The sequence below is a fragment of the Sciurus vulgaris genome (assembly GCF_902686455.1).
Source record: "Sciurus vulgaris genome assembly, chromosome: 10".
Classification (NCBI taxonomy): domain Eukaryota; kingdom Metazoa; phylum Chordata; class Mammalia; order Rodentia; family Sciuridae; genus Sciurus; species Sciurus vulgaris.
Genome location: NC_136470.1, coordinates 63,315,455 through 63,339,702, shown reverse-complemented (window position 1 = coordinate 63,339,702; position 24,248 = coordinate 63,315,455). Strand labels below are relative to the sequence as shown.

Here is a 24,248-nt window from a genome sequence, read left to right as displayed (position 1 = left end):
ATGTGAAGGTAGAAGGGTCTGGCAGAAGGAAGCTGCTCAGGACATGGCAACACGGAAGCAGAGAAAAATTTCCACTCACCAGAGACAAAAATATAAAACCCAAGGACAGGCCCTCAGTGATAATACTTCCTCCAGCTACACCCTACCTACATGCAGTTACCACTAGGTTATCCAGATTGGTGGATTAAATCACTGGTAAAACTGGGCTCAGCGCACACACCTGTAATCCCTGTGGTTAGGGAGGCTGAGGCAGGAGGATTGCGAGTTCAAAGCCAACCTCAGCAGTGGCAAAGTGCTAAGCAAATCAGTGAGACCCTGTCTCTAAATAAAATACAAAACAGGGCTGGAGATGTGACTCTGTGGTCAAGTGCCCCTAAGTTCAATCCCCAGTACCACAAAAAAAAAAAATAAAATAAAAAAAAAAAAAATAAATAAATAAATAAATAAATGAAAAATCACTGGTAAGGTTACACCTGTTATAATCCAATCATTTCACCTCTGAAAATTCTTGCATTGTTTCATACATGAGCTTTTGGGGGAGGTCTCATATCTAAACCATAACAGTCACTGATCCTATTCATGAGGGCACCTATGGTCATGACCTAATCATCACCCCAAAAAGTCCCATCTCCTAATAATGCCTTGGAGACACAATGTTCAGGGGAGAATATTTAGTAAATGTTTATTGTGCATCTATTATATGCCAGATACTCTGCTAAGTACTGAAAGGCAACAGATATCAAGCATACATATGGTCCTTTCCCTAAAAACAAACAAACAATATTGGCTGATGATAGCCAATTAAGCAACAGAATAATATCACTTTGAGGCTGGTGATGTAGATAAGTAGTAGAATATTTGCTTAGCATGCTCAAGGTCCTGAATTTGATCCTCACTAAAATCAAAACAGAACAAAACCCTCAGTGTACCCATGGTGTGCTGCCTCACCTTGAACCCAGAGCAAAGAAGTCAGCTTTCTGTGGACTGTGATCTCTGAAACCATAAGCCCCATATAATTTTTTTTCCTCCTCTAAGTTGTTTCTGTACAGTATGTTGGCCATAGTGATGAAAAGCTGGCTAAAACAAGTATCTATAAAGACCTCAAGGTATGATATAGCAACACATCACAAAGGTCAATAACCTGGACTGTGAAAAGGAGACTGGATTTAAATCCGGGTTCCAGTGAATACTTGCCATGTGACTTCAAGCTAGGTTCTTAATCTCTTTGAACCTCAGTTTTTGATAGAAATATACTCCTAGTTTACCTGTGTCCGAGCAGGTGTTCCTGGTCTGCAGTGACTGCTCCAGCTCTGATTCCATCTGGTGGTATTCCCTGCCCTCCAGCTTCACCCTCACTGCTGAAGGGGAAAGAGAGAGTGTGGAAGAGGTACAGCTACTTCTTAATAGCACTGGTCTGAAAATGGTGTCCTTAGGGATTTGGGCACAGTTAACTCAAGAGAGACTGGAGAAGTTGCCCAATTGTGCACCCAGGAATAAGGAGAGCACAGACAAGATTTATAAGGAGTAATCTGGGCAGGAAAGTTAAAAAAATAGGAAGCTATTGTCAGAAAGGGAAATTTCTGAATTTATGCTGTAGAGATGGAATAATCCTGGCTAACCTTTTGGGTTCTCACTTGAGAGTGAATGGCTAAAGTGAAGTGGATATGACGGTTACCAGAGATGAGAATAATGAAGGATCTGGAATGACAGAGGACTTAGGATGGAGAGGAAGTAGTCTCCCAAGAATAGTCTCTTCTATGAAGGGGAAAAGGAATGAGGAAAACTCTTCCCTAGCCTCTTCCTCACCATCCTAATGCAACATCAGCACCGTCTCCCTTAGGATCCTGGGTACTCCATGATGGTGCCCTGCGGGAACCCCTCCCCCAGGCCTGGACCCCAGCTTCCCCTCCACCTTCTTGCTCCCACCATGTCTGGGGCTCTTCACTGAGCAGTCCCAGCTGCCACTTTCCACAGGGTGAGGAAACAGATTCTGGGGATGCTGCAGAGTGCAGGCTCCTGGGCCGCCGGCCAGGGCTTGCAGGGACTGAGGGGGACACAAGCTGAGGAAAGATGCACTCCTGCTATCTTAATTTTGATTGTGGAAAGCACTTCTCTTACAGGACTGGGGTCCATAGTCGGTCTCTGTAGAATCAATGGCAGAAACATCAGCAATGGCTGGAGTAGGGTCCTACCACTATCCTTTACACTAATTTTGCATTCAAACAGTGAGTGGACTTTGAGATGGTTTTTCTAAATTAGGGATTATCTGTGTTAAAATCTTAGGCTGGCCTCTCAATACTTAAAAAACTTGTGTTATCAATAGGCATTTTCTTTTCCTTTACATTTCTATCAGATTCTAGGAGTTGAGGTACAGTACTGTCAGCAGTGATCCTTGCTAAAAAGAGTGCTTTGAGTTTGTAACTTAGATATTTAAATCTTTAAAAATAACATCATGATATAGAAGTCGTTTGCTCATTCAACCTAATTCAAAAAGTAGAAATTTAGAAAATAAATCTCTCCTGTATTGTCAAAAGTCAGAAATAGCTATGATTCATATTTTGACATTGTTTTCATTCCAGATACATATTTTCTTTTTGCTTCTTTCCCAACTGGCAGTTCTACTATATATGAAATTTATAATTTCTTTTCTTCATTTAGTAAAATGTGAGCATTTCTCTGTGCCACTCATTACATATTTTACACTGTGACTATAGCAGAATCTTCTAGCTGTTCACCAAAACGCATTTCCTCTTCCGGGTATGCAGCTAGACTACATTTCCAGGTTCCTATGCACGTAGGTGCAGTTAGTGCAGGAGAGCTGCTGGGATGGGTGCTATCATCTGGAGCACATAGTGGGGTGGATCTGTTCTCCCCTGTTCTCCCTTTCCCTTCCTATAGCAGGATGCAGATGATGAAAAGGCACTCAGAGGTTCCAAAGTCACAGAGTGAAAGGAGCCTTAATTTTTTATAATCATATTTTGAGCACAGTATGGATGAGAATAAATCATCTGTTGGGTTTGACCTATATTTTCAGACCTGTTTGTCTCAGCTGTTTTGCCTACCTTATTTTTCATTCCAAGGGCATATCATAATTTTAAAAAAGGAAATGTTTCCCATTTCACTGCACTAGATTGTTAAAAAAAGACCTTCAATGACCTCAATTTCCAAGTATCATATTTTAGGTAGCATGTATTGGACCCCAGTAATATGTATACATTTTCAAATTTTTGTTATTGTAAATGACAGCGACGAGCATCCTTATGCTGGATTCCTTGTCCATTATGGGGCTCTATGCTGTTGAACTTGCTTAATCCTGGAAATTAAGAAGTCTTATCTCTCCCTTTTGGTGCTTAAGCCAGTTTTCTTGCCTCTATAATGTGGATGAAGTAGTATTTTAATAGGCTGTGATCTATTTAGTTCCTATAGACACTCTTATCAATTAGACACAACTAATGATCCCTCCTAGTCCAAACTGGTTATCATGTTTCTATCATTTATTACAGTGAGCACACACAGCTTGTCTTTCACAGTTAATCCTTACTAACTGGGCTTTGTCATTGTGGGATCCCATCATCCCCAGCGAACTCCTAGAGACCATTTCAATGGCAGTATCTTCTACCACCACTCTAACCTTCAGAAGACAGCTGGCACAGAAGATACTGCGAAGACCCTGGTAACCCCTTATAAATCTAATTCTCAATGCCTCAGTGGAAAGTGTGATTTCTGAGCCCTCTCAGGGGACATGGGGGTGGGATGGGTGTGCAAACCACAGATTATACATACACTCCAACAATCCATTTTCCCTAAGCCTTTGGATTCCTCCCTTTACGTTGTGCCAGCAAAATTCTGGCATCTTAACCTTACTGAATGTAGGTTACCATTAGGTTCAAGGTTTTATCACCAAAGAAAATGGTAAGACACATTCTTGGCTTGAAGACTTTCTGTGATGACCCACATCAGTATTTGGTCTCTTTCAGCATTTTATATTCCATGCTCGGTGATCTAGTAACCTTAAAATTCAACATTACTTTAGTTGTTACTAAGATTAATCAGTGTTCTAATGTTCACACATGAGAACTGTGAATCTATTAACTCTATTAGGTTGTAATTCTGCTCTGAAGCTATAAGGAATAAGTAATTCTTTTAGGGCTACTATAGAAGCCCTCTGGTTCTCTGTGACTTGAGCTAAAAGTTACAGTCCCAAGCGTGGGTCATTTTCTGTAGGGTCTCCAGTGCATTCAGAATCATCACTGTTGCTGTGAAGGAAATCTCGTTCCCTCACAATCACAATCAATCTTGGGTGACTAGGTACAATGACACACTGGGCATTTCTAACGTCCATTTTCCCCTCATGAAGAGATTGTTCTGTGTTCAGAACTAAGGACTATGCCAAACCAATCTCAGATACCAAATTGGGGGGAGGTGTGTGTTTCCTGGCATCTCTTCTGGTTCCAAAAACTGTTATCAGTCAGAGTCCTTCAGTAAAACACAGTAAATATTATGTTTCACCAGAGAGAATTTAAGGATTGTAATAGTGATTACATTGATGTAAGTGAAGTGCAAAACCACACCGCTGAGATAACACAGAGGTATCTGTGAAAGTAGCTACAACCCCTGAAACAAATCCAAGAATTTGGGATTAGCAGAAATTAGACTTTTAGAGGAAGGGGACCACAGAATTGGCACTCAAATCTTTGGGAACACCTTCTAGGCACAGCTAGTACCTCTGAGGGTAGTTCTAAGAGTGTGTTAAAGGGAGTCAGGGCCTGAAACCTACTGCCCTTACCTGGGCTGAAAAGTGGTTGTTGCTGAGCAACACTGTTGGAAGTAAGGAGGTCAAGTAACTTGTCTCCTCCTCCTGTCTTCAACCTCCCTCTAGTGGCCTGTATTGGTATAACAACCAGTTGGCAAAGAAAGTAGTTTTTGGAGTCCCAGTCCCAGTATCACAAAGCAGTTTGAAGCACCAGATTTAAGTTGAAAGGCCATAGGTGAATGGGCCAAAAAGTATGTCTGAATATTTTGGTGCATGTGCACATGCTCACACATGCAAACACACACACATCTCAAGACTTTGGTGCACAGTATTTTGGCATTGAAAATATTTTTTTTTCTCACTACAGCACTAACACTTCTATTTTTATTTTAAAATGGAAGATATAAATAAGCTCATAGAAGGAAAAATCTATCATATTGTTTGAAAAATTATCATGGCTAGTACTTTTGTTATGATCCCCCAGATTGTCTCTTCAATGTGTAGATACATATTTTTTTCATGGAATTGTCACTGAATGGGGGTGGGGCAAGGAGGTCCCTACAAAGATAACTGAACCTCAGCTAAGCTTGGTAAATTCTTGACTTTCAACACAGAAGAGAATTTCAGGACATTTCAGAAGCAAAGCACAAGCAAACATCTATTAAAGGGAAACAAAAGTGTACACACCAAAAGCGAGGGTGCAGGTGCCCCTCACTTTTTAGAGAAGATGAATGACACACCCAGGATTGAACTCTCTTATTACATATAGAACTTTGCTGGGAAGAAATGTACAGGTTCTCAGACAAGTTTCTTTGAAAGTCAACCCATGACGATCATTATATATTTGGGGTTCAGAATGTCTTTTTGGTCAAACAGCCTAGCCACGAATCATTTGTGGGTACATGATGTAAATCTTCGAATCTGGTGACATTTAAATTATGTTTTTGTTCTAATTGATCTGTTGCAAGCATATGTTGAAAATTATGTTCATCTAACTAAAGGGACAAGTATGACTAGTTATGCTCATAGATCGTGGTCTCCAGCTACCAAGGGTCTCTTTTTATCTCTCTCCCAGAGTTATCTCACTAAAGTTTCTTATGTCCTACCTCTATGGGGCTGGGGCAGGAGGCTTTAATGGGAGGACCCTGCATTCTACCATGCTCCTTAACAAGTGCAATTCCACTTTTATGTATTTGTTTTGTGCATTTGATTTCCTTGTAAGATTATGTGTGGGGAGGAGGGGGAAGAATTCCAATGCCAAAACATTAGAAAACAACAGATTCACTGTGTGGGTACAAATTGTTTTCAATTTTCATGATTACAACAATGAAGGATAACTTTGTATCTAAATTTTTGGGCAAAGAACTAGTAACAAGACATCAGACTTTTTTCTGTCTATTTGATAGTACCTCAAAATTATTTTAATTTGTATTTCTTGGATAATGAAGTGGACAACATTTTGGATAGATAATGATCATTTGAGTCTGTGACAATCTTTCTTTATAGTACAGACAACCAAAGCATGGCCTTAAAACCTGCCTTCCTAATAACCTGCATTCCTTCCGTATCCCCCAGTTCAAGAAAGTTCTGGGGACTGGGGTTGTAGTCAGTGGTAGAGCACTTGCCTAGCATGTGTGGAGGCACTGGGTTCAATCCTCAGCACCACATAAAAATAAATTTAAAAAATAAAGGTATTGTGTCCATCTACAACTAAAAGAAAGAAAGAAAGAAAGAAAGAAAGAAAGAAAGAAAGAAAGAAAGAAAGAAAGAAATAAAGAAAGAAAGAAAGAAAGAAAGAAAGAAAGAGAAAGGAAAGTTCTGATTTCCCTCCATTGCTCATCCAGAAGATCACCCCATCTTCCACTCTTGGTAATGACCTCAAATCCTTCTCTATTAACACAAAGGCTCTCATTTTTAGGCTCCCTCACCTTTCCATCACTGTGCTCTATCATATCCATATCTACTACCTATCTATATTTTTATTCCTGACTCAGAGACTAAAGGCACTTTGATCCTCAAGTCAATTCCTTTACATAAGCACTTGATACCACTCCTGTTGTCACCTCTGGTACTTAATATGGTGCTGGGAAAACAGCTGATGGTCAAACGATTTTGTTAAATGAATCTTGTCCCTCAATTCTCTTCCTTTTGTCTCTTGAGTATGTCCAGCTTTTCTTACTCTTTTTGTCCCCTTCTCCTTAGCATGATTAAGTAATTTCCCATCTGCAATGGCCAGTTTCATGAGTCAACTTGGCTAGGTTACACAGTACCTAGTTACTCAACCAAACACTAATCTAGGTGTTGATGTGAAGGTATTCTGTAAACGTCCAAAATTCATTTTTCTTATGTAAAGGAGACTATCCCAAGTAATGTGAGTGAGCCTGATTCAATTAGTTGAAAGGACTTAAAACTTAGGTTTCCCTAAAGACAAGAAGGAAGAAGATGAAATTACATCATGGACTGCTGCTTCAGTTTCTGCCTGAGAATTTCTCCTCTGCTGTACATATTTTGAACTTTCCTATCCAACCTCCACAATCACATAAGCCAATTTCTTTAACAAATATCTTCATATCCTACTGTTTCTGCTTGACTGGCGGACTTCAGATTGACATATCATCCTTAAAAATCTGAAAAAAAGCAAAACAAAACCCTTTTTGATTCTGTAGCTGTTGACAAAAATTGTCTTCCCTTCTCATTTAAGTTTCTAAAACACATTATTTTATAGCCACTACGTCCATTCCCTCCCTTTCTAATGACATTGGAGCTATTTATTCAACTCGTGAACTGGACATTTTCTTGTGGACAGCCAGTGGGCCATCTCAAATTCAGTATATCAATAGTTATCTCATTATTCCTGCCACCTATCTAATTTGGTTCTTCTTCTGCATACCATCTCTCAAATGCAAGATGAAAATATAGAAGACACCCTAGACACGTAAATATCTAAATAATAGACTTCTACGTAAGTCACATTCTCAGTCTCCAGTGCAGGTGGTAAGGTTCGGGCCTTCAACATTTCTATCCTCTCCTTCTAATCTCCATGTCTCCAGCCTCTTCCTTCTCAAATATGTTCTTTAGAGTGCTCTTCCTCTGATGCAAGGTGAGCAAAATTACCCTGCTGAGGACTCAGCAAATGAGTCTTGTCACATGCAGTAAGGGCCCCCGCAACCCACACTAGGGACCCACGGTAAAGCCCGCCTGCCGCTGGGCTTCTGGACCCGCCCCGCCCCTTTCTCCCGAATTGGCCTCACCCCCCTCCTCTGCGCTCCACTTAGTCTCGCCCAGCTCCGCCCATCGCAAGCCCTTCCCGCCTCCAAGATGGCTGCTGCCGTGCCGCCGGGCCCGGAGCCGTGGAACCGCGTCAGGATCCCCAAGGCGGGGAGCCAAAGCACAGTGACAGTGCGGGACCCCGGCACCGCCCTGAGTGAGTGAGAGGCCGGCGAGGGAGCGCCGACGTTTCCGAAGGAGCCTTCGGGCCGGCCGGCGCAAGTTGGGTGGGGCGGGACTTCCTGAGCCCGGGGGACGCTGGGAAGGGGCGCAGGGCGCCCGCAGCGCGGGGCAGTGTGCAGAGGGGACCTGTGGCCTCCGGTTCTGGTTGTTGCAGTGAACCCACGTGCTAACGCAGAACCTGGCTCAAGGGGCCCAGGGCCAGCGTCAAGCCCCGCACCCAGCGCACGGCAACTGGTGCTGGGTTCAAGTGCCGCCTGGGAACAGGCAGTGTTGGCTCAGGCCACCAGAGCGTGCTCTTTGAGTTACCCCCTCCGGCCGGAGGAGCTGGGTCGTCACCCAAGCACTCTGGGCTCCAGGCGCAATCTTGCTGGACCTCTGGCTCTTTATTTGTGAAACAAGAATTTGTCTCCCCTACTTCTAACCAGCACGATGGATATCCTGATGCAAATTAGGAGAGTGCTCTGTGAACTTAGGTGTTAGTAACGCGAAGTATTGCTGGTTTTGGCAGTAGGAAGTAGTAGGTGGGAGTCTGGGAGAATTATTAAACCTTTTTGTGCCTAAGGTCACTTTCTTATGGGAATAAAAATAGTACTTTCCTCTTTGTCTGCCTTGAGGAATGCGAGTCTATATTATAGATAAACCGTTTGGTACCCTGTATTTGGTATGGCGATAGACAAATTATATCAATTATTAAAATTACATTAATAGAAAAATGTAGTAAGGTTTATTAATGTCAAATACAGTCTGTCGAATAAATCATCACACCCCCCTTCCCATCTATCCATCCTCCCAGTTTACAGATTAATCTTCCTTCCTCTATTCAAAAACTTAAAATAGAATTCCTGTTAGGCATGGGAAATTGGCCAATTCACTCCTCATCTCCAAGGCAGCCTAAGCTGTCTTGAGTATTTGGAACAGTAAGATAATTCTGCATATTTTGTAGAAAACTGCCATTGTGTTACCTCCACCTATAGTGCTTGTGTTCCCTTAGAGCCGTAGAACAACTGACTTCCTTTACTTCACACCTTTGTAGATTAGGAAACCTCTGGGCACTGGTATTCAGTCAGATATTCAACTAATACGACTTCCAGTGGATGTGGTGGTTTCTTTTTTTGAATATGATCATTCTTCTGTTTACATGAGAAATTGGCTTCAGAAACCCCTTGAATTCCAAAAATCTACAGATGCTCAAAGTCCCTTATATAAAATGGTACAGTATTTGCATAGAACCTACACACATTCTTCTCCATACTTTAGATCATTTCTAGATCACTTATAATACCTAAATACAATGTAAATGTCAGGCATTCTTCTCCATATTTTAGATCGTTTCTAGATCACTTATAATACCTAAATACAATGTAAATGTCATGTAAATAGTTTTTTTACTGTATTATTTAGGAAATAATGACAAGGAAAAAAGTCTATAAATATTCAGTACAGATGGACTGTCCCCCAAATATTTTCAAGGTTGGTTGAATACACAGATTTCACCAATGAATACAAAGAACTGACTACATATTCCTGTCTTTTTTTTTGGACCAGGGATTGAACCCTGGATTGCTTAACCACTGACCAACATTTCCAGCCCTTTTTCTCTTTAGAGTAGTGCCTTGCTGAGTTATTTAGGGCCTTGCTAATTTGCTGAGATTGGCTTTGACCTTGTCATCCTCCTGCCTCAGCCTCCTGAGTCTCTGGGATTATAGGCATGGACCACTGTGCCCTGCTTTTGTCTTTCTTAAATGTGATATCCAAATACAGTTCCTTTTGACTTTGAAAGCTGTGAATCTATCCATTCTGTTTTGCTTACATGCATAGCAAAATTGGAGATTTAGAGAAGTAGATATGCCCACCTTCATGGTATTTAAAATGTACGCCAAATAAGTGGTTGTATTCAGATGAAAGATTACTTAAGTCATGGTAAAGTGCAACGTAAAGATGTATGTATTCTAGTTTAACAGTTGTTCTCTTAATGATTTCTTAGAGTTTAAATCATTGGTCATCATTTTTCAACTTATATACTTAGAATCTTTCATTGTGCAGTTGAGGCTGACTATATTAATTTTGTTTGATTGCTTTAAAGCAAATAAGGAAAGATGTTTCTTCCAATGTATTTTTCATATAATATCCTTAATGTAGAAATACACACCAAGTCTTATTAAATGTCTCTGCTTTAGACCTTTGCATTGCAGCTGTAATTAAAGAATGTCATCTTGTCACACGATTGCTGAAGAGCCAAACCTTAGATGCAGAAGCAGATGTGTTATGTGCAGTTCTTTATAGCAATCACAACAGAATGGGCCGCCACAAACCCCATCTGGCCCTCAAGCAGGTGAGGAAGAAGCCCTATGTTCAATACCCAGATTGTTATTTGATGTAGATCACACTGTTACTATTTTGTTATTATGGAACACTCAGTAAATTATTTGTGATTTATAGGTCTGTAGCCCACAGTTAAATGTGTGCCTTTATTTTTCCTGAAATAATTTCAAAAAAGTATTTTTTGTTTGAAAGGAGGTATGTTTAGATTGATTTTTTTCAATTTTTTTATTTTGTGCAATCTATAGAACAGTGTCTTTGTTCATTTCAAAGATAAAGTGATTTGATCAAGGCAAAGGTATCAGACATTGACAAACAATTATCTGAGCATATTTAAATCCTAAAATCCTAAAAAGAACAATGTTTTGGTTCATTTATTCTGGAGCACATAATATAATCAATAGTATTTGGAATATATAGCAAGTTTTGGTATAAAGTGTTTTCATGTAATTATTGGAGCTGTAGACAAAATTGAGTCCTCGAGCTTGGACTGCACCACAGAGTAGAAACTCTTAAGCCGTGTTCCTTATGTGTTCCTTTATTTATTCACTTTATTTGTATGACAGAATCACCTTACAAGTATTGTTTATAACTTTATTTGTGCCAGGCACTGTGCTTGGTTCTGGGTGTATAGGAGTGAAAAAGACAAACATTGTCTCCAATCTTATAGATTTATACTTTCTCTTCCCATTATTTAAGGCAAAAAGAATAAAGATCTCTTCATCAAAGAAAGATCTGGGATCATGGTCTTTCCCTAAAAGTTCCCTAGCATAGCTTCTATCTGAGTGGAAGTAATCCAAAAGCAAAACTGTTAATTCTTAGGTTTAACATATTTCTCCTCCTGACTTCCAGGTTGTAAATAATCACCTGGTCATAAAAATTTGGCGTTCTGTTGTCTCTGTTTCTTCCTTTTGTGTAGCCTCCCTGCCGATTTAAAAGTTGGAACTTTCTCTGTAACTGGTCTCCTCTTCAGTTCTAGTGGCCATGTACCTGTTTAGACTTCAGCTTATAGTTATAATCCTAACTGCCATTTTTTTAGAAAATAAATTTAAAAATGGTACTTGGTGCCTACTCAACACTCTTCTAAGAATTGGGTTGCACTGGTGAACAAAATGGACAAAATATAGTGTGGAACTTATAGAGCATTTTGGAGAGAAAGATAATGAATCAGTCAGTTAATCAGATAAGCAATAATGGTATGTCAGTGGGTATAAGTGCTATGGAGAAAAAATAGAGGGGGGAATTGCAATTTTAAATAAAGTATATTTTTATTTTGGAATTTAGTTAAGCATTTTATGTCATCTTATTTTTACTACTAGAAATTGGAAAATGTCTCATACTACTTTATCTTCTAGCATGCCTTGTTGAGATAACATTTGTTCAGTGACTAAGTCACTTTTCTCATATTTGTGGTACTTTACAGACTTTTGAAATTTAGTAGTTAATAATTTAATACCTCGTTTTAATAGCTTCACTAATATAAATCATCTTGCCTCAGCAAAATCATAAATACTCATTTTGGCTCCTTCTATCATGTTCTGCCATATAGTAATTTCTTAATCACTTGTATTTGAGCAGTTTGTTGAGTTGGATAAATTCCATATTTGTAACCAGAAGCAATTGTTTTGGGCTTTGGGTTTCTTTACCCTTTAAGAAAAGGTATTCTGTGTGTTTAGCTTTTTTTCATACTTTGAGAGTAAGGTTTCTTTGCTTTCCTGGTCATATCAGTGAACCCTGACTGCATTATATATATTCTAACTTGAGCTGCTCTTCCTTTTTCAGGTTGAACAATGTTTAAAACGTTTGAAAAACATGAATTTGGAAGACTCAATTGAAGATCTGTTTGAGTTGTTTTCTTCCATGTAGGTGATCCATCCCTTTGCGTTGTGGTGGGCTGAGAACTTGATGTCCTGTTATGATTTCCCTTTAGATTTTCTCTGCTTGGTGTTGGGGTATAACCAATTATACCTCAGCTGTTTTAATAAGGGGCACCTAGTGTTTGTGGTAGTACTTCTCCCTCTATTGGTCTGTGGGAGAGACTGGAGTGACTTTGAAAGCTGGGTCACAGTAGGCTGTATTGAAACGTCGTTTGGTTATTATTGAGTATAACTTTTTGAGCTTAACGTGAGTCTTCTCTTGAAAACTGTTATAGAAATACTTGGTGTTTAAAAATGAAATAATACACTTTTCTGTTTCTGTCAAGTGAATGTCAGCCTGCATCTACCAAAGCATGTGTCATCCCCAGCCAACCAGTGGTGGAACTGGTATTGATGAAGGTTTTGGGAGCCTGCAAGTTGTTACTCCGCTTGTTGGACTGCTGCTGCAAGGCATTTCTGTATCCTTGAATCTACTAAAATAACTTCCTGTGAGTGGGCACTGTCTGCACCTATTTAACAGTATTTTTGTTTAAAAGCAAGGGTTCTATAAGTGTTATAACCTGTGGGAATTCCAAAAATTTTGCTTCTTGGCCTTCTTTTCCTGATAATTGGTGAATATGGCCATGCCAGTCATTCTCTGGCACATATTGTCTTCAGAGCACTGATAGCTAGAAAATTCTTAATCTTAGAAGCTAAATTTAATAATGGAGTGTTTATTACTATATTTTTATATTTATGTGACATTAAGTGGAACATGTTCTAAGGCTTCACGAAGATTCTTTTTACTTCCAGTTTGTTTCTTCTTTTATAACTGTAACTTGCAAAACAGATTACTTCTATTTTGTTTTCCCACCTTAAATTAATTCTCCAGCTTAACTGTGAAACATCTAGGATTGCAAGAGTTTATTATTTTAAATCTTGTGATGATTGGGCTGGTGAGCAGATTGTGGTATGTACACGCCCTTTCTTTCTTTTTCATTTCTCTACCTTAATCAAGGTTTCTTATTAGTAGTTTTCATATAGTTTCATTTCATATTGTTTTTTAATGGGATGCTGAAGGTACAGGAGTCCCTTTCTTCATCTGATCAGTTTATTTTGGTAGATTGGGAAGTGAAGTGCTGATGATTATGTCAAAGGAGTAGGCTTTGAATATGAAGCCACAAGATTCAACCTAACACTTAACAACTGAACAAACAAATTCCTAGGAACTAGGATTTGGAATAAAAAAAAAGGTGGCAGGGATTGCACTGCAATTTATTTTTTTATTTTTTATTTTTTTGGGTACTGGAGATTTAACCCAGGGCACTTGACCCCTGAGCTACATCCCTAGTGTAAGGAAAAAAAAATGCTCAGCTTGGGACCTGTGGCGATTCTAGCCGCGCTGCGCACTTCCACTGAACTGCCGCCAGCTCGGTCGTCTCAGTTGCGGCTCACCAATAGCTCCCAGAAAAATGTACCACGGACACAGGCCTCACCCAAGAGACTTTATTATGTGGACAACTAACATGTCCGCTCCAGGGTGAAAAGAAAGGAAAAAAGGGAAGATGACGTGTGCGCTTCTACCAGATATTGGAATCTCCGGGCTGGAAGGAACCAGTAGCGGAGGAGAATACTTGCAAGCTGACTGATGAACCAATAGCTATTTAGCACGTTAGGACATAATGTGGGAAGCAGGAAAATGGGGGCAGCATAAGCCGGAAATTCCTGTAATGTAGGAGGCGGGCAGAGCGCAGATTGACAAGTGGCTGGGAAGCGGGGTATCGGCTTTGTATTACACCTAGTCCTTTTTTTTTTTTTTTTTTTTTAATTTTGAGACAAGGCCTCAATAAGTTATTTAGGGCCTCTCTTAGTTGATGAAGCTGGTCTTAATTTGGCATCTCCTGTCTCAGCCTCCCAAGCTGCTGTGATTGCAGGCATGTGCCACAGCACCTGGCTGGGTTGTTTAAAATAATATTCTTGTACTGGTTATACCATGATTCTTTTTGCCACTTAGTTTCTAATTTTTAATGAAAGTTAGAAATACAATTTGACATTCCTCATGTGCTCTAGATTTTCCTTCCACCTGAAACACCACTGTTTTTAGAGGCCTGTTTGGTTGGTATAAAGAATACTAGCACTATTTGCAAATTAAAGAGACATTCTCTTGAATTTCTCAATATATATTGTGAAAATGATCTGATGGATAATTAGACTCAGAATTGGTTCATTAGCTCTAATTTGAATGTAAGAAAACTGAAAAATGTAGAAAATTCTTTCTGCACTCAGTGATTGAAAACCTTGCTTTGATGTTTTAACTTGGATATATCATGTACTATTTCTTTTTTTTTATTGTTTGTTCTATTTAGTTATACATGACAGCAGAATGCTTTTTGATTCATTGTACTCAAATGGAGTACAACTTTTCATTTCTCTGGTTGTACACATTGTATCATACTATTTCTAATCACTTTGCTTTTTCTGCTTTTTCTTAATCAGGGAATACCATTTGAATTACTATCATATTGTTAAAATGCTTAACATTTGTTATTCTGTAATGAAAAGTGATTTTAACTTTTGCTGGTTACAAAAATGATACATGTTTATCTTAAAAAAAAAAACCAAACGTGAAGAACTTGAAATTTGCTTAAAATCTCAGCATTAAAATAAAACCACCCATTAAATTTTTATGTGCATCCTTTGACATAGCTCTCTAGGTAATATTTTGTTTTGAGTAATATTTTGTACTTTTTCTGTTTGCTGGATTAATACAACTACTTGCAAATATGTACCACAGTGGTGGTGTAGTTGTTTTTAAATCTATACTGGTAGAGCTTAATAACCATTTGTTTTCAGTTTTGAATCTTATAGTTGATTATGTAATTACTAGCTAATCTATGAGCTCCTGCTTCTTTCTAGGGTTCTCTATAAAGGTGTTTTAAGAAGATTGATTTCTTTATATGAGCCATTGTTTGGATTGCTTCAAGAGATTACTAAGAGTCAACCCATGCCTTACTTCAAAGATTTTACCTTTCCTTCTGACATTGCTGAATTTCTAGGACAGCCTTATCTTGAAGTCTTTAAGAAAAAAGTGCCTACCGCTTTTGCAGCAAAAGGAGTAGCTAAGTTATTAAACAAACTCTTTTTAACAAAAGAACAATCATCAAAGTCCAGCAAAGACACTTTACTTAAAATTTCCAAAAAAACTAAACAAATGAAGACCAATGTACAGAATAATGTGGATCTTGGACAGCCAGTAAAGAATGTCTTCAAAGGTAATTTGTTTGATATAGGACATATTCTAATTAAATAAAACTTTTAAAAGCATGATGTAGTCATGCATTGTACTGAAAGAAAATCCTCTATCTCACTTCTGAATGTTAACCCACGTTGATTATCATTAGAGAGGTATAGTTACACCTATGTTTTCCAAGCTTGAGCATTTAAAGTTCTTTGTTATTCCTTCATAGTTCTTTGCTTGCTTTATTCACTTTATTTCTTTTGTAGTAACTTGGCAAGAAATGTCGTGTACTTAAGAATTTCTTGGAGATTTGAAAGTAGCATGCCTGAAATTTTGTATCTGTGATTTTTCTACCTTCACAGAAGAGTTGACAGGATTTGGTGTGAGGTCTTTCTGCAAACAACTGAAACACAAAGTTACTGAGGTTTGTCTGGCTTAATTTAATACATCTTATGATTTCTGCTAATTTGTAAAGGATGTTACTCACCAAGAACAGGGAATAAATTCTGGATATAAACAGTGGAGTAGGATTTATGTGTATGCTTTTTTTTTTTTTTTTGACTCATTGTACACAAATGGCGTACAACTTATTTCTCTGGTGTACATGATGTAGAGTAACACTATTGGTGCAATCATACATGTACATAGGGTAATGATATTTGTCTTATTCCACCATCTTTTCTTCCCCCTGCCCCTGCCCTCCCCTCATTTCCTTCTACCCAATCCAAAGTTCCTCCATTCTTCCCTTACCCTTTCCCTACCCTCTGTCATGTATCAGCATCCAATTATCAAAGAAAACATTTGGCTTTTGGTGTTTTTGGGTTTGGCTTATCTCACTTAGCATGATATCCTCCAACTCTATCCATGTACCTGCAAGTGCCATAATTTTATTCTTTATGGTGAGTAATATTCCATTCTGTATATATACCAGTCTCTTTATCCATTCATCTATTGAAGGGCATCTAAGTTGGTTCCACAATCTAGCTATTGTGAATTGAGCTGCTATAAAATAGAAAAAGCGATAATGAAATTCATTTGGAAAAATAAAAGACCCAGAATAGTCAAAGCAATCCTTAGAAGGAAGAGTGAAGCAGAGCAATAGTAACAAAAATGGCATGGTACTGGCACCAAAATAGACAGGTAGACCAATGGTACACAATAGAAGACATAGAGACCAACCCACATAAATACAGTTATTATCTCACACTAGACAAAGGTGTTAAAAACATACAATGGAGAAAAGATAGCCTCTTCAACAAATGGTGCTGGGAAAACTGGAAATCCATATGCACCAAAATGAAATTAAACCCCTATCTTTCACCCTGTACAAAACTCAACTCAAAATGGATCAAGGACCTAGGAATTAGACCAGAGACCCTGCACCAAATAGAAGAAAAAGTAGGTTCAAATCTTCATCATGTCAGCTTATATCAAACTTCCTTAACAAGACTCCCAAAGTGCAAGAAATAAAAATAAGAAAAAACAAATGGGATGGAGTCAAAATAAAAAGGTTTTTCTCAGCAAAGGAAACTATCAGCAATATGAAGAGCCTACAGAGTGGGAAAAAATCTTTACCACACACTTCAGGTAGAGCACTAATCTCCAGAATTTATAAGGAATTCAAAAAACTTAACACCAAAAATACAAATAACCCAATCAATAAATGGGCTAAGGAACTGAGCAGATGCTTCACAGAAGATATACAATTGATTGACAAATATATGAAAAAATGTTCAATATCTCTAGTAATTAGAGAGATGCAAATCAAAACTGCCCTGAGATTTAATCTCACTCCAATTAGAATGGCTATTAATCAAGAATACAGCTAACAATAGGTGTTGGCAAGGATGTGGGGAAAAAGGTACACTCATACATTGCTGGTGGGATTGCAAATTGTTGCAGCCACTCTGGAAAGCAGTATGGAAATTCCTTAAAAAACTTGGAATGGAACCACCATTTGACCCAGCTATCCCACTCCTTGGCCTATACCCAAAGGACTTAAAATCAGCCTACTTCAGTGACACAGCAACATCAGTGTTTATATGTATGTTTTTGAATGAAAAGAGGCAGGGAAATTTTTAATGCTTTCAGTTAATTCAGTTAATAGAATGCCTTCAGAAATGTTTTAGTAGGAGTTTCTTTAGAACTTTAAAGTGACCATAAGATACGTTTTAAGTATGGATTCTGAACATCATAAGATCTATTATAAGTATGGATTCAGAGTCTGGATGAGCTTTGCAATCAAACAGATATTTTGAATCCAGAACTTGGTTTATACTAGGTTCTCTGGCTGTCATACCTGTATTTTTGTAATAATAGTATGAACCTCATAGGGTTTGGATAGTTTTAATGCATACAAAGTGCTCAGTGGGTCTGCAGTGTGGTTAAGCATTTAATTGGTGTTGGACATTATTAGCAACTGTCATCATTTTTGTCATCATCCTCCTCATGAGGCTTTTCTTCTTATTGATGTTCAAACTTTTAACATGATTCCTCTTTATGCCTATAAATTTTTCTTGTTATGAACTTAACAACAGCTAAGTACGTCAGTTTCAACCCTTTTTACCATAACTATTTTTACTGTTGTTTGTCTTTGTAAAATGTCTTTCTTCTGGTTTCATTTGTGGATTTTTTTCTTCCATTCTACTTAATAATTCTCAATCATTTCTAATAAGTCACAATTTTTTTTGGGGGGGGGGCACTTTTTACAAGGACTCCAGATTATGTTTATATTCTGCCCAATTCATGTTTATAAAAAATAATAGCTAATATTTTCTGTGTCTGACATTGTTCTAAATGCTTTATAAACATTAACTCATGCAAGCTTCTAAAAAGTACTGTAAAGTAGATGCTCTTATTACTGATTTCATGTTTCAGATGAGGAAATTGAGGCATAGAAAAATTAAACTGTTCAGGCCACACACTGAATAAGTAGAAGAGCTGGGGTGCAGGCAGTATATTTTCCAATTGTTCCAATTCCCAAAATATTTTTTTCAATTCTGACTCAGAGAGCTATGGTGCCTTGTAACCCTTGAAACTTCTGCATCTTGTCCATGTGCTTGTAGATGAGCAGGTTTTGAAGCTGATTAGTTGGTGTCCTTCTTATTCAAGAGTAATCATTACCACATTTTTAGTTGTTGGCACTAATATGCTGTTTGCTTTTAAGGGCAAACTTATTTCATTGATCACCAAACAAAATGTTGATGGGTCTCAACTTTTATATTTTCTATTTCCTTTTTAAGTTCTTGTTGAGTGTGGGAAATTGGGAAAGAAGGTAAGCTTTGAAAGGAGGATTGAAGCAGACTCAGTAGGTGGCATATTTTCACAGGAAGTACGAAAAGTTAGTAAAATCCAAACTTGACTTGACATACAGAAAGAAGGGATTGAAAAAATAAAGGTGCCTTGTAAGAAAATGGTTTAAGTGAAATAGAAATGTTGCCGACTTAAGCATTTTTAACATGTTCACTATATGTTAATTAAATGATTGGTAGGTCTGCTTTGTTGCATACTTTGCAGGCTCCACATCCCCCCATCCTCAAGTGTAACATTTCTGACCCATCATTGAAGAAGGTTACTTAGGGGATAGAAATAAGTATTTTTCTGCTCTTAGGCTTTGACCACTATTTAACTGTTTGGAGTTTCATTCTTGTGTGTATGTTGATGTGTGCACTACAATATTTATACTGAGTTTCCTATGTCCATCTAAGTCAACTGTCTTAATACAAAGGAGGAAAAAAAAATCAAATTGTGTTAGGAGCAGAGGATAAAAAAAATTAAGTTTTTTAAGACAAAAGAATGCAGCAAAAAGTTTTCTTTTAAAAAGACTATTTTAGACTTTTGATTGAGTCAGCTTTCCTTCTTGTCATATATTTACAAGCCATTAACAAGCCATATTTATTTTCCTCACCTTTTCACATTTCAGGAGACTGGTTTTGAGTTAAAATGTTCTCAGTCTAAACTGAAGCCAACGAAACATTCTTCTCAGAAAGTGATAGGAACTCCTCAAGCCAAAAGTTTTGTGCAACGATTCCGAGAGGCCAAGACTTTCATACAACTCTCTGAAGAAATCCAAATGGCAATTACATGGTGCAGGAGCAAAAAACTCAAGGCTCAGGCTACCTTTCTGGGTAACAAACTTCTTAAAAGTAATAGGCTTAAACATGTGGAAGCTCAAGGTTATAGGTAAGGATATTACAAATATTATATTTCTTTACGTTTTCTGTTGTTGCTCAGGGCAAAAGTGTATATGTTCAAGTCTCTTCTTTACAATGGGATGTCTAGACAGTTCTAGTAGTGCTGAGAGTGAGATCTACTCATATTGCAATTTCATTTGTTGCTTTTGTCATATGGGCATAGTTATATCATTGGGAGAAAGAAAATAAACAGGTTACTTGGACCTACTCACTAATACTCCTTATCATTCCCGTTTATTCATTCAGGACGAGTTAAGAATGTCTGGTGTGCAAAGCCTGGGGACACAGCTGAGTAGATAAACTAGTCTATCCTTAAGAAGCTCATGCTTTAGTGGGAAGGTGGCCTTTCTGCACACAGTGCAGCCGGATGAGAGTGTGAGAGCAGGAGGGGGAGACCACCTCAAGGCCCACACCAGGCTGCCAGCATCAGGGCCAGGCTAGGTGTTCACAGGAGTTACTACCCATGTATTGATGGCTTTCTTTTCCTGTGATTTTTTACACTCAGAACTGTTTATGATTGTAGCCAGTATTGCCTGAAGGACTGTTTAACAGTTTCACACATAGATAGGTATAAAGATCTTTATTCTTCTTCATAGAGGCAGTCATCACTCTGACTAGTTTTTTATGTTCAATAAATGTTCTATCATGTACCATAATTTCTTACTGATAGTTATAGACATGTGTCTATCCAGTGCTTTATACTGGTTCCTGTGGATGAACTACTGTAACTATCTAAAATTTAAGGTTTATTTTAAAAATTATGAAAATGATGTTTCTGCTTTAGAAAAAAATTTGTATATAATGGGGGTTTTGTAGCAAGTTCTCACAAAGATCCTTGGGGGAAGTTGTTGAGTATTCCTAGGGATGTACTGGAAGGGTCTTAACACTGGGATCCCATGACTGTCTGTAGTCACCTCAAAGTTATCTATGCTAGGATTGGAAACAGCTAGAGATGGAGAGAGGCCTTTTGTTCAAGATCGGGTTTAGAGTCAAGGGTTAGATGAGGCAAAGAAGATAATGATTAAAAGCTAATGAGAAAGGGGAGGTAACTTGAAGTTAATCAGATTGTTGTATGTATGTATGAAAATGTCATAATCTCACAATTATGTCTAATTGCAAAGCACAATAAAATTTATAAAGAAAAAAAAAATAAAGATCTTATCAGCTTGCTTGAAGGGGATAGCTCTGAACGCCCCTCCCAAAAAGAAGTTAATGAGAATAGTCACAAAATTGTTTATTGGTTAAATCATTATAGTCTGTACTTCCCTAAGTGCAGTCCTCTTTTATATTGTCCTCTTTAGCTGTTTTTTGTAACACACTCTATAACATATTTAATTTCTATAATAACTCCATGAGATAGGCAGCGTTATTCTCATTTTGTAGATGAGGAAATGGAGGATTTTGCATAAGATGTAAGTACTGGAGATCTAGAACCCAATGCAGGTTCTCTAATTCCTGTTCTTATTCATTCTCTTTCCATTTCAATATAAGAGTTATACCCACCCACCTTCTCCTCAGTTAAATGTCATTGCTTAGAGTAACACAAAATAGTTTTGAAACAGAGATTATGGATTACTTCAAATGTTTATTTGTTTTAAAAGTAAGGAAGAAGGTGGAGTAGGGGGTTTAGACCTTTGTTAATATTTAAAATTCGGCTTTCAGTGAGGCAGTTCAGCAAGCATTGGTGAACAATATGATAGTGTACCCTATTCAGAAGCCAAACACCTCTTAAAATCAGTTGTTTGAATTCTGAATTTTGCAGGCTTGGAGATGACATGCTATAGATTTCATTTCAGGAAGCTCAAGGCTGTCAGTTTGTGTGTGGCAGAGGCCCTGTGTTCTCGATTTTCATGAACCCTCTCTGCACTTTGATTCCTTTTTCGTTGTTCATTTCTTGCATCAACATGAGTTGCTTATCCACATATGGATAACTGTGTACTGATGGATTTTTTTTCACTTGTGATGTTTTCCCATTTCCATTCCTGATATGTTATGAGGACATAGTTCACCAATAAGCCACTCTACTGTGCTAGGTAGCTGTAGCATTTAATTTTTGTTAAAGGTAAAATGAAGACACATTTGCCTAATCTTAATCAGAGGGAGGTTTTGCTCTGAAAAGATAGATTTGGGTTGAAACTCCAATTTCCTTACTTTCTTGTTATGATTCTAAGATTATAAAGAGGGAGAGGACTTGTAAATAAATTGTATCCTTTTCTGTTGGAAGTTGGTAGAAAAGAAACATATTTAAAAAGTGTTGGAGAATTATTTTGCATCTTAACAAGCTCTGACTTTACTCTTCTTTTTGTCTTTTAGTTTGCCAAAGAAACTGAAGTGCATAAAAACGTCTGTTAGTAACTGTCTTCTTCATGGCTCAGGTATCAAAACTTCAAAGCATCTTTTGAGACAAAGAAGATCACAGAATAAATTTTTACTGAGACAAAGGAAACCACAGAGAAAGTTACAGTCAACTCATCTGAAGGAAATACAGCAGTTCTCTTCACAGAGTGCTACTGGCACCAGTGCTAAGTGGAGATTCTCATGCCATATAGTTCAGAGAACTGATCCCAGTCCTAACAGTAAGCAGCTCTTGAGTAGCAAACTTTTAAGTCCTGTCAAACAAACTAAGGAGAAACAGATTCCTGAAAACCTCACAGGAAGAAATGGAAATGAAAGTGATTCATGGATAAAAATACAAATAAACAAAGACAGTATGCCAGGATCTGTTAAGGAGACAGATGACATTGATGACATTTTTGCTTTAATGGGAGTTTAGATGTTCATATGTGAGACTTTCAAGTAGTTAACAAGCTGAGTCAGTCTTCTGCTGTTTTAAATGGAACTTCTGAGACCTGGATGTTCTACTTGGTCTCAGAGGAGCTGCTTCTGTGTAACATCATTTCATAAACATTTATAGTTGATTTGTGCCATGATCAACAAGTATTTATTTGGCTTTGATTACATGCCAGGTGTTAAGATGGAAAGTCTGTCATAGCCTGCCCTTGAAAAACAAACTAACTCCTTGACTGGGCCTGATAGGTCCCTGAAAATTTGAATAGTTTTATGATTTACCAGGGAATGAAGACCTGAACAATTAACTGCAAAAACTTCTGTGCCTTAAGGTAAATGGGGAGTGAGGTTGGAGAGTAGCAAGGAAGTACCCTAGAGGGTTACTTAGTCCTCATTGACTCAGTTGTAGCTAAGTCTGCCTCTAAATATCAAGTTTGTAGCTTCCAACAATTGTGCTGTCTTGTTTATGTATTAGACAGTATTATCAAAAGGCTCAAAAGTTTTGTCATTAATTGTATTTATTACCAGAGACTGGGCACAACTATTAGTTCTTTTCATGTGTTCACTTATCTCACAGGAGGGCATATTAAAATGTTTTTGTAGTTTTCCAAGAGATTTTCAGTTATTTATTTATTGTTAATTTATGTGGTGCCAATCAATGATTTTTTTCCCCCCAAATAAACCTTTTCCAAAATGGATATAAGGTGGCTTGTGGTTATATGTGAAGTACAACAGGATAACAAAGAAGTAAAGGAGAAAGTATTAGGAGACACAAAAATATACCCAGGAATAAGGGTAGTCATCAATTTGTAATTAGGTGCTGATGCAATTATCTGATATTTGTACATGCTTATACAACTGCTTTGAGAGGGTAAATCTTCCATCTATTTCCAAATAATGATGTGAAATTTGAGCTATTGTTCAAATACTGACAACTAGAATTAGGTTAATATGCTTCTCAGGTAGTCTTAAGTTTTATATTGTTACAGAGACAGGAAAAGAACACAGTGCCCTCATATATATTCTGCATCCTTCCTTTCCTCAGCTATCCTATTTTTTTCCTCTGTATGTCCTTTGCATTTTTTAAAATCCAGCTTTGTTCTTTCCATCTGTTTTCTGCATTTTCTCACTTATCTATGCCAGTGGTTCTTGAACTTTTCAGATTTTTTTTAATCACTGGTGGGTTAGTTAAAAACAGAATCATAGCTTCTTTCCTGAGACTGATAAACATGGACCAGGGATTGGGCCAGAATCTGCACGTTTATTTTAATAGGGAGCCCAGGTGATCTTGACTGAAGTGGCCCCAAATCCAGAGCCAATGAAATAAACACTGGTTTAGCTTCTCTCCTGAAGCCCTATTAAACATCCTGTTTTAAATCCAAGTTCTTAACCTCTAGTATTAAGACGGCCTGTATTCTATCTGGCTTTTTGACAAGTGGAAGTAGCTACTTGGTACCTTAAAACATGAACAGTGACATACAAGCACACTCCATCTCCAGACATGAGAAGCCTAGGGACTGCTAGCAAGAAAGCCATCACTACATGAGACTCCTCAACCTTGTACCCCAGGACCATAAGCCAACATAAATCTCTTTTCTTGATTTTTTTTTTTTTTTTTTTTGCGGTGCTGGGGATTGAACCCAGGGCCTTGT

The 24,248-nt window shown here is 37.9% G+C and overlaps 2 protein-coding genes across 7 annotated transcripts in view; one reads left to right on the top strand and one right to left on the bottom strand.

Annotated features, from left to right (window-relative positions):
• Positions 1 to 24,248, bottom strand: part of GTPBP8 (GTP binding protein 8) — a 70,477-nt gene that overhangs the window by 34,150 nt on the left and 12,079 nt on the right. The window lies entirely within an intron of this gene.
• Positions 8,020 to 24,205, top strand: RMP64 (ribonuclease MRP subunit p64). 5 transcript variants are annotated; one of them, XM_079100848.1, is made up of 9 exons: positions 8,020 to 8,177; positions 10,381 to 10,535; positions 12,305 to 12,384; positions 12,726 to 12,857; positions 13,271 to 13,348; positions 15,295 to 15,650; positions 15,991 to 16,040; positions 19,539 to 19,798; positions 22,123 to 24,205. In XM_079100848.1, the coding sequence occupies exons 1-9, from the start codon at positions 8,072 to 8,074 to the stop codon at positions 22,580 to 22,582; spliced, it is 1,677 nt and encodes a 558-aa protein (XP_078956974.1). In that variant the 5' UTR covers positions 8,020 to 8,071; the 3' UTR covers positions 22,583 to 24,205. The 5 variants fall into 5 exon arrangements, with proteins under 5 accessions (XP_078956974.1, XP_078956973.1, XP_078956976.1 ...); XM_079100847.1 differs by having other exon boundaries at positions 15,979 to 16,040; XM_079100850.1 differs by having other exon boundaries at positions 8,082 to 8,181; positions 15,979 to 16,040.